This window comes from Gorilla gorilla, chromosome 2, assembly GCF_029281585.2.
Source record: "Gorilla gorilla gorilla isolate KB3781 chromosome 2, NHGRI_mGorGor1-v2.1_pri, whole genome shotgun sequence".
Classification (NCBI taxonomy): domain Eukaryota; kingdom Metazoa; phylum Chordata; class Mammalia; order Primates; family Hominidae; genus Gorilla; species Gorilla gorilla.
In genome coordinates, this window is record NC_086017.1 from 59,953,891 (window position 1) to 59,965,000 (window position 11,110).

The 11,110-nt window shown below is 45.3% G+C and overlaps 1 protein-coding gene across 2 annotated transcripts in view; it reads left to right on the top strand.

The window, feature by feature from the left end:
• Positions 1-454: 454 nt before the first annotated feature.
• RBM5 (RNA binding motif protein 5) overlaps positions 455-11,110 on the top strand; it is a 30,261-nt gene continuing 19,605 nt past the window's right edge. Inside the window, exons 1-4 of one of the 2 annotated variants that reach the window (XM_019023643.3) lie at positions 455-734; positions 2,087-2,156; positions 3,749-3,914; positions 5,445-5,600. In XM_019023643.3, the coding sequence (XP_018879188.1) occupies positions 2,140-2,156; positions 3,749-3,914; positions 5,445-5,600 (339 nt within the window). In that variant the 5' untranslated portion in view covers positions 455-734; positions 2,087-2,139. The remainder of the gene's footprint in view (positions 735-2,086; positions 2,157-3,748; positions 3,915-5,444; positions 5,601-11,110) is intronic. The other variant, XM_019023644.3, reaches the window with a different exon arrangement.

Below are 11,110 nucleotides of genomic sequence, written 5' to 3' on the forward strand. Positions count from 1 at the left end.
ACCGGGCTCCTTTTTATTTTTTAGCGACAGTTTCTCGCATTGTCCCCAGGCTGGAGTGCTGTGACGAGATCACAGCTCACTGCAGCCTCGACCTCTTGGGCCCAAGCGAACCTCTCACCTCAGTTCCTGAGTAGCTGGGACAAGAGGTGCACGCCACCACGCTCAGTTAATTTTATTTTTTGTAGAGATAGGGTCTCACTGTGTTGCCCAGGCTGGTCTCGAACTCCTGGCCTCAAGCGATCCTCCTGCCTCGGCCTCCCAAAATGCTGGCTTGTGAGTGAGCCACCACGCCACGCACGGTCTCCTTTTGAAGTCGAATTAGACAATGTTTTACACCGTGCCAGTGAAAGCAAACTGTACTCTCTACAGCGCTAGTAGCAAAAGCAAATACTTATTAACATGCCTAATAGAGAGGAGCCCTAAAAACTAATCCGGGTCTGCAAAAGCCGATCGACAACTCTAGTGATTTAGAAGAGAATTGCAAGAAATTAACACAGAGCGTCCTAAGTGACAGGACGGTCTGGCGACCACATTTCCCGGCAGCCCTCGCGCAGCCAGGCCGCTTCGAGGATTGGACTTCTCCGCAGGAGGCGGGTGACAGGGGGAGGGGATAAGCGTGAGGTACTGTGGGTAGGAGACGGCCGTCGGCGGAGGCGCCATTTTGTGTAGCCGCCGAACCTTGTTGGAGGTTCTGGGGCGCAGAACCGCTACTGCTGCTTCGGTCTCTCCTTGGGGTAAGTGCGGCGGCTGTCTGTAACGACGGTAGGTTCTTGCCATTTGGGCTGGCCCCCAAGCCTCCCTTGTCAGCTGCCGGAGGCGACTGATCAGCTCCAGCGGTTCCGTAGAGGGGCTAAATTACCCCAGGCGTTGGAGGGCCGCGCCCTTCCTTGTTGCCAGCTCTGTCAGTTTCCAGAGGGTGTCCAGCCAGCTCAGCCTTGGGCCTGCTGCTTTCTGGCTGTGACTTTGCCCCTTGTGGATACACGTCCCCTAATCTTCAGCCCAACGGAGCAGTGGAGCCGTCGCCTGTCCCTCGGGCACTCCTTGGGAGCGCCCTGGCAGTCTCTGGCCGCCATCCCCCCCTCAACTGCAACTGAATCGCCCTCTCCGAAAAGCTGTTCGGTGATCGCCGATCTGCGGGTTTGGAACCTCTTGGGAGGCGGGAGGGGCGTGTGCGGGGAGGGCAGGCCGGACGCTGGAGTCGGTCGAGCAGGCCGTGACGCCGCCATCTCGGCCGCGAGACCCCACGGAGGTGGGTGCCGGCACCGCCCGGGAGACAAGGGGCGGCACCAGTGAATATGCCCCAGGACTTGTTTCCCCCCAGTGGTTCTTTTTCATTTATTAATTTCAACAAATCGTTGAGCATTCGCTCTAGACTAGGCTTCCAGAGACTACTGGAACTGATTTCTCGGACCTCGCGCTCATCGAACGCGGTCCAGCAGTGTGATGTCTTATTACCAACGGGGGGGCGGGGGGCCGGGCTGTTCACTACTCAGTGGTTTGTAGTCATAAGAACTGGCTCAAGACGTGGTGGTTATTGTTACCTAGGAATTAGGTCGTTTCTAGCTTTGCTCTTGTCTTATGCGATACGTTATTAATGTAGTAGATTTCAGTCAGCTCAGTATCCCAGCTTCTACGAGGTTTTACATTTTTCATCAGAAGTGTTTGAATTTCAGGTTGCTCCTTGTATTAATGAAGACACTTGGATTAATGTTTTAACGGTCAACTATCCCACGGAGTTGCTTTGATACAAAACCAAGGAGCTGATTGTAGCTCTGCCCTTTTTGCTTTGTAATTCTAAGGTAGGAGCAGGGAAGGAGTCTTCTGCTTGCTCCGTATTATGATTCTGTTAAATCTGGAATCTAATATTTTAAAATATGCTTAATCTTCCGGTTTTGCTCATTGTTAACAAAATGTTAGCACGATTTTAACGTTGACAGTTTGTCCCCACCACTTCCCCACCTTAGATAATCACTGTCAGTGATTTGAAGGTTTGATGAAATCCCAGCCTCAGTAGTATCCAAGCTATGGAGCTGCTGACTTAAGTGATCTCTGAGATTTATAGCAATTAATCTCTCTTGTCTCCTAGAAAAAATAAAATTTGAACCTTTTGGAGCTGTGTGCTAAATCTTCAGTGGGACAATGGGTTCAGACAAAAGGTAAGTTACTACAGTACGTGGCTTTGATCTCAACATTTCAGTGGGGACTGAACTCTTTGTTTAAAATAGTTTATCAAACTGATATATGAGTGTTTTGCGCCAGGCATTGCTAATGAACACCTTTATGATCCTGTTGTCACAAACTACAGTCTAGTGAGAGAATTAAAGTACTGTGTGAACATGCTGTGATAAAGTATAGGGTGCTCTTAGAACACATAGGAAGTATGTCTTTTTCTTGTTCACAGCCAGGAAAGCTTCCTGGAGAAAGTATTCTCTGGAAGGAAGCTGAAGGATAAGAAAGAATTTTAGGCAAAGAAGGGCAGGGTAGAGTGGGTCACTGAGGGTTCCCTGTGTGGACAGCAACCTTTGCAGAATCCAGGAGATCATACAGTCTGGCACTTAGCACAGTTCCTGGCTGTGGTAAGCAATCAATGAATGCCATTTCTTGTCATTGTTCCCTGAATAGCAAGATGATCCAGACTTAGAGAGCTGAGAAGCTTGGGACTGTGTGTTACATGAAGAAAGAAAGAGCCAAAGAATTAGTGGAAAATTAAGATGAGAGCATTTGGCTATTGTGTCACCTATGGGTACACGCTCTCAGACCATTTGATTTAAACACACACCCTTATTCAGCCATCTCCCTTTTTAGTATTGAGGTCAGTCCCTGTGGTAGATCACATTGACAGGCTGAGGGGCCTTAGGAAATGTTCATGTCACATCGTATTTTAATGCTGTGTCAGCAGTCTGTGGTTCTAAATAGCTTACTAAATTAACATTTACCCCTTTGGGGTGTCTCAGTCCCATATTTCCTTTGATTCTTTTTATTAAATTTGTATATTCTAAATGAAGCCCTTATAAACCTTTCCTTTGCCTTATGATTGCACAGTAGTTTTATGAATCTGGTAAACAATTTACAAAAGATGTATTTTATCTGTGGTCAAATAGGTTTAAGCCTCTTGTTATTAGGTTTTCCCATGAAGCCCAGTGCTGCCCTTTAGCCAAAAATAAACCAGATGTTATAAGAAGAGTGTTCTCTTAAGGGGTGCTAGTTTTGGGTAACTATCCAGTTGTATCTGACAGACAACTAAGTTGCCTGATGAGGAAAAAAAAGACTAACTTAGTTCATCCAGGTTTTTCGTCCATTTTCTAGTAGGCATGATACCCTTGAGAGTAGATGAGCCAGGGATGTACTTAATTTCACCCTTTAAAATTGGGTGAAATTCGAGTAACTGCTTTCTTCCTGTTTTTGGTCACTAAGATCTGAATCAGGGATGAAGGGATAATATGTAGACTCTAGGCTTGACAAAATGCAAAAATAAACTTGGACAACATGACTCTTTCTTAGAAATATTCAACCCAAATGTTTATTTCAGATTTAGCATAAATTACTGAGAATTATCATTACATTTAGGGATGTAGGTATTTTCCCAGTGGTTATCTTAGTAAACTGGAATTTAGTAATACTTTTTAACACTTTAAACTATTTGGATATATCTTATAAACTGATCTGTGGGCCGTGTGTATTTTTAACTATGTCTTTTAAAGGTACAAAATGTGACTGACTTTAGAATGAAAATTATTTTCCCTGGCAGAGTGAGTAGAACAGAGCGTAGTGGAAGATACGGTTCCATCATAGACAGGGATGACCGTGATGAGCGTGAATCCCGAAGCAGGCGGAGGGACTCAGATTACAAAAGATCTAGTGATGATCGGAGGGGTGATAGATATGACGACTACCGAGACTATGACAGTCCAGAGGTGAGTGACCAGCGGCTGTATAACCCCCAAAAACACTCTGAGCCTTATAGTAATAGAAATAACAGCCAGGCAGCCAGGTCCAGTGGCCCCTTCCCATAATCCCATCACTTTGGGAGGCCAAGGCGGCCAGATCACTTGAGGTCAGGAGTTTAAGACCAGTCTGGCCAACATAGTGAAACCCGTCTCTACTAATAATACAAAAATTAGCTGAGTGTGGTGGTGGGCGCCTGTAATCCCAGCTACTTGGGAGACTGAGGTAAGAGAATCACTTGAAACCTGGGAGGCGGAGGTTGCAGTGAGCTGAGATTGTATCAGTGCTCTCCAGCATGGGTGACAAAGCAAGACTCCATCTCAAAAAAAAAAAAAAAAAGAAAAGAAAAGAAATAATGGCCAGGGTTTACATAGGGCTCACCATGTACTTTTGAGCATTTGACTTCATGAATTCATTTAGGTCTCAGTACAACCTGATAAGGTAGGTGTTATTCCCATTTTAAAGATGGAACAATGGGGTTATGATAACATATTAGTTCTGTGTTTTGAAATGAATGATAAATATAAGTTGTTGGCCAGGCACGGTGGCTCACACCTGTAATCCCAACAATTTGGGAGGCTGAGGCAGGAGGATCCCTTGAGCCCAGGAGTTAGAGGCCAGCCTGGGCACCATAGGGAGACCCTGTCTTTAAAATAATAAAAATAATGAAAAATAATAAATATAAGTTGTTGTTTTGGTCATCTTGATATATCTTTTTTTTTTTTTTTTTTTTTTTTTTTTTTTTTTTTTTGGGACAGCTTTTTAGTCTTGTCACCCAGGCTGGAGTGCAGTGGTGCGACCTCAGCTACTCAGGAGGCTGAGGTACGAGAATTGCTTGAGCCTGGGAGGCAGTGGTTGCAGTGAGCTGAGATCATGCCATTGCACTCCAGCATGGACGACAGAGGGAGACTCTGTCTCAAAAAAAAACCAGAAAGCCGGCGCGGTGGCTTACGCCTGTAATCCCAGCACTTTGGGAGGCCGAGGCGGGCGGATCATGAGGTCAGAAGATTGAGACCATCCTGGCTAACATGGTGAAACCCTGTCTCTACTAAAAATACAAAAAATTAGCTGGGCGTGGTGGCAAGCGCCTATAGTCCCAACTACTCGGGAGGCTGAAGGAGGAGAATTGCTTGAACCCAGGAGGCAGAGGTTGCAGTGAGCAGAGATCATCGCACCACTGCACTCCAGTCTGGGCAATAAGAGCGAAACCGTCTCAAAAAAAAAAAAAAAAAAAAGAAAACACAGCAGGCTGGGTGTGCTTATAATCCCAGCACTTTGGGAGGCCATAGCGGGAGGGTCATTTGAGGCCAGGAGTTCAGACCAGCCTGGGTAACATAGTGAGACCCCTGTCTCAAAAAAAAAAAATTGCAGTGAACATTACCATGGAGTGCTTGTGTAATCTCTGTACACTTCCTGCTAAGGATAATTTCTAGGAGTGGAGGGTCTGTTTCAAAGAGTACAGGGTGATGTTAATTGTGATTTTGTTTATTGTAACTCAGAGAGAGCGTGAAAGAAGGAACAGTGACCGATCCGAAGATGGCTACCATTCAGATGGTGACTATGGTGAGCACGACTATAGGCATGACATCAGTGACGAGAGGGAGAGCAAGACCATCATGCTGCGCGGCCTTCCCATCACCATCACAGAGAGCGATGTAAGGGGAAATGACAGTTATAACCAGCAGTCAGTAGGCACAATGAACTTTGAGCTTCTACCATTATTTTCTCATGCTATTGTTTTATCTTAAGCCAATAGAGGTTGAGTATCCCTTATCCAAAATGCTTGGGACCAGAACTGTTTTGATATATTTTTTTAATATTTGCATTTACATAAGTTTAAACATTTGCATTTACATAAGTCTAAACATGAAATTCATTTGTATTTTGTATATGTCTTATACATGCCAAAGGTAATTTTATACAACACTTTAAATAATTTTTTTTTTTTTTTTTTTTAAAGACAGAGTCTTGCTCTGTCGCCCAGGCTGGAGTGCAGTGGTGCGATCTCGGCTCACTGCAAGCTCTGCCTCCCGGGTTCATGCCATTCTCCTGCCTCAGCCTCCCGAGTAGCTGGGACTACAGGCGCCCGCCACCGCACCCGGCTAATTTTTTTTGTATTTTTAGTAGAGACGGGGTTTCACTGTGGTCTCCATCTCCTGCCACCCGCCTTGGCCTCCCAAAGTGCTGGGATTACAGGCGTGAGCCACCTTGCCCGGCCAACACTTTAAATAATTTTATACACAAAACAATGTGTGCTTTGTTTTTTTGTATGTGATATTTTTGTTTCTGTTTTTTTACAGGCAGGGTCTCATTGTCACCCAGGCTGGAGTATAGCAATGCAATCATAGCTCACTGCAGCCTCAAACTCCTGGGCTCAGGTGATCTTTTTACTTCAGTAGCTGGCAGGTGCATGCCACCACACCCAGCTAATTTATTTTTTGTAGAGACAGGCTGGGCTAACTATGTTGCCTGGACTAAAAGTTTTGACTGCCCTCTTGTCTGTGACCTTTCAAATAAGGTCGGGGTGGAATTTTCCACTTGTTGTGTCATGTCAGTGCTCAGAAAATTTCAGATTTTGGAGCATTTCAAATTTTTGGATTAGGGTTGCTCAACCTGTATCTATCTCAGCTAGTGAAATATTTTTCTGTCTTTAGGGAAAAGTTCTCTGAACTAGGTTCAGAAGTAAGTTACCGTTTTGGCCAGGCGCGGTGGCTCATGCCTGTAATCCCAGGCACTTTGGGAGGTCGAGGCGGGTGGATCACTTGAGGTCAGGAATTTGAGACCAGCCTGGCCAACATGGTGAAACCCTGTCTCTACTAAAAATACAAGAATTAGCTAGGTGTGGTGGCGCATACCTGTAGTCCCAGCTACTTGGGGAGGTGCTGAGACAGGAGAATGGCTTGAACCCGGGAGGCGGAGGTTACAATGAGCCAAGATCACGCCATTGCACTCCAGCCTGGGTGATAGAACAAGACCCTGTCTCAAAAAACAAAAAGAAGTAAATTACCATATTTAGGCTTTGAAGCTCAGTGTATGAGTTTTCTAAATGTCTTTAACCACAGGGAGCAGGTCTTCTGTCTTCATTAGCTCCTAGAAGATAATCAATATATTTTTATTGAATTAGTTACTTATTAGATGAGGATGATTGGTAAATACCTAATTTTCTTTATAATCTGGCCACCCTTTTATTTGTTGAAAATTGAACTACCCATTTGAAACCTCAGAAAAGCTTGTTAAAAAGGACAGCTCATTCAGACTGGCCAATTAGAGTCTTAGTGTACTTGGCACTGCCTGATTTCCAGCAGCATCTCTGGTCCTCACCCTTCCTTCCAGCCACACCCTACTTCCCACATCCTGGACTTTGGACATGTCCATTGCTCTACTGTTGTGCCTTTTTCTGCTTGGAGACGCCTGTATGTAAAGCCCGATCTATCGGGCAGAGCTTCTTCTTCGTTATTCTCTTCCTAAGGCACTGTATTCATGACTTTTGTGTAGCACCTTTACTGTAGCCATCAACACACATGTCTCATCTCTACCACAAGATCTCTGAAAATAGGCCTCTGTGTGAACTAGTCACCTCTGTGTCCCCAACCCTTGAACACAGTATGTTACTCAGCCAGTGCTCTTGGTAAAAATGAATGTGAGGTTTTAAAACAGCATTGTGCCAGTATTTGTTTTCTTGGAGTAATCAAAGTAATATTCTGACTAATGTTTAGTTGAATTTTGGATAAAGCTCAAAATAAGCATTGGATTCCCGTAGCTTTGGGTTTCTAAACCCTGGAAGTAATGAATGTGACAAATGTGAGACAGGATATTAGAGTTAATAGTGGGTAATCATTCCATTATTTGTGATCCACTGCACATCTGCTACACTGTACATGTTAGATGCTACAGTGATACAGAGCTATGGATCTTGCCTCAAAAAAGCTTATGGATGAGTAGCTAAGGTCAGCAGATAATGGTGACAATGCAGAATAGAAAGGGGTCAGAGGCCGAGTATGGTAACTCATGCCTGTAATCCCAGCACTTTGGGAGGCCAAGGTGGAAAGAGTGCTTGAGCCCAGGAGTTCAAGTCCAACCTGGACAACATGGTAAGACGCATCTCTCCAAAAAAAAAAAAAATAGCCAGTCTTAGTGGCGCTTGTCTGTGGTCCCAGTTACTTGGGAGACTGAGGCAGGAAGATCACTTGAGCCTAGGAGGTCAAGGGTACAGTGAGTTGTGTTCACGCCACTGCACTCCAGCCTGAGCGACAGAGCAAGACCCTGTCTCAAAAAGAGGGTCATGTTGGAAAAGGTCCTATTGAGAGAGGTCTGCCTAAGAGCTCTTGAAGGTTATTTAAGGGAAATTGTTACTAGTGGAGGGTAAGGAATCTTCTATTTTTATTTTTGTGAGACGGCCTTACTCTGTCGCATAGGCTGGAGTGCAATGGCGTGATGGTGGCTCACAGCAGCCTCCAACTTTTGGGCTCAGGCAATCCACCAGCCTCAGCCTCCCAAGTAGCTGGGATTACAGGCATGTGTCACCACTCCGAGCTAATTTTTTTTCGATCGGTTTTTTTTTTTTTTTTTTGTAGAGACAAGGTCTCTCTTTGTTGCCTAGACTGGTCTTGAACTCTTGTCTTCAATCAATCCTCCCTCCTGGGTCTCCCAAAGTGCTAGGATTATAGGCGTGGAAAACTAAGGGAATGGTGTGGTAGATGGGCCCTTCAGGCGGAGGGGTATCACATGAGCAGGGAATAGAAAGGTACTGAATCTAGATAAGGCCTAGCAATCGGCTTGATTTGGCTGGAGTCAGAGGCTTTTGGCAGGAGAGGGATGAGTGGCAAAGTGCTATTGTGGCTAGGGGCTAGAGTTTTCAAAAGTCTAGCTAAGCCTAAAAGAATATTACTGAGGGTTGGCCAGGTGCGGTGGCTCACGCCTGTAATCCCAGCACTTTAGGAGGCCGAGGCGGGCGGATCACAAGGTCAGGAGATCGAGACCATCCTGGCTAGCACGGTGAAACCCTGTCTCTACTAAAACTACAAAAAAATTAGCCAGCCATGGTGGCGGGCACCTGTAGTCCCAGTTACTCAGGAGGCTGAGGCAGGAGAATGGCATGAACCTGAGAGGCGGAGCTTGCAGTGAGCCGAGATCGTGCCATTGCACTCCAGCCTGGGCGACAGAGCAAGACTGTCTCAAAAAAAAAAAAAAAGAAACTGCTACAAGTATTGATTTGAGTGTTAGAAATTTTAGTGAGTGGTTGAATTCACAGGTGTGATATCTGAGGATAATGAGGATTGGCTGTGTGTAGTCTTGCAGCTGTTGCACCTAATTATGGAAAGTAGAGGCCAGTGAGAATCTTGTTTCCACAAATTTCACCCTGTTTTTTTTTCATGGTAGTATTCATGCGTGATATTATTGATGAAGAGACTAGTATATTTTTGTGGCCTTTTGGAAAAAGCAGTTGGTCTGACATTGGAACAAGCCTACCAGCCAGAATACTTTATTCTAGCCCCAATTAATGTTTGATTTATTAGGAGCCTAAGAATGTGATGAACTTTGAAAATTTTTACCAATAATTTAACTGTAAGAAAAGTATGATCCATTAAAAATGTTTACCTGGCCTGGTGCGGTGGCTCACGCCTGTAATCCCAGCACTTTGGGAGGCCAAGGTGGGTGGATTACCTGAGCCCAAGAGATGGAGACCAGCCTGGGCAACATGGTGAAACCCCTCTCTACTAAAATATAAAAAATTAGCTGGGTGTGGCGGCATGCGCCTGTAGTCCCAGCTACTCTTGACGCTGAGGCAGAATTGCTTGAACCCAGGAGGCGGAGGTTGCAGTGAGCCGAGATCACGCCATTGCTCTCCAGCCTGGGCAACAGAGTGAGACTCCATCTCAAAAAAATTTTAAAAAAAGTTTATCATCAGGCTCTTCATTTTTTGGCTGTTGATTTTTTTCCTTATTTTGAGAGTAGGCCTCAAAGAGCAGAAAGGCTATTCTTGATTAGACGTACTTCAGGGCACAGTGACACATCCACTGCCTCTTTTAAATCTCATCTGAGTCCTTATTTTTATTTTTTTATTGTTTTAAAGATAGGGTTGCACTTTGTCACCCAGGCTGGAGTGCAGTGGTGCAATAGCCCATTGTAACCTCGAACTCCTGGGCTTAAACAGTCCTCCCACCTCAGCCTCCCAGGTAGCTAGGACTACAGGTGTATACCATCATGCTTGGGTAATTTTTATTTTATTTTATTAATTTTTTTTGAGACGGAGTCTCACTCTTGCCCAGGCTGGAGTGCAGTGGCGTGATCTCGGCTCCCTGCAACCTCCGCCTCCCGGGTTCAAGCGATTCTCTTGCCTCAGCCTCCCAAGTAGCTAGGACTACAGGCACGTGCCACCACGTCTGGCTGATTTTTTGTATTTTTAGTAGAGACGGGGTTTCACTGTGTTAGCCAGGATGGTCTCCATCTCTTGACCTCGTGATCCACCTGCCTTGGCCCCCCAAAGTGCTGGAATTACAGGCGTGAGCCACCGTGCGAGGCCTAATTTTTAAAATTTTTGTATACAGATGGGGTCTTACTGTGTTCCCCAGGCTGGTCTCACACTCCTGTGCTCAAGCACTCATCTTGCCTCATCTTCCCAAAGCGCTAGGATTATAGGCATGAGCCACTGTACTATCCTGCAGAACAAAGGACAGGGAGATTAGACTAAAAGATGGAGGCTTGAGACATCATACCACAAGCAAGGATGTGTATCATAACAGAAATTAATTGCGGCCAGGCATTGTGGCTCACTCCTGTAATCCTAGCACTTTGGGAGGCCAAGGTGGCTGGATCGCTTGAGGCCAGGAGTTCCAGACCAGCCTGGGCAACGTGGCAAAACTCTGTCTCTACAAAAAATACAAAAATTAACCAGGTGTGGTGGTGTGCATTTGTAGTCCCAGCTACTTAGGAGGCTGAGGTGGGAGGATCACTTGAGTCCAGGAAGGCAGAGGTTGCAGTGAGCTGAGATCACACCAGTGCACTTCAGCCTGGGTGTCAGAGCTAGGCCTTGTCTCAAAAAAAAAAAAGGAAAAATTAATTACACCTGAGGGAAATTCCCATGCAACATTTAATGAATGCCTTCAGTGCTGTTATAATGCATTAATTTCTATGAGAAATGTTCTCTCTTTTTTGTGCCTTTTAG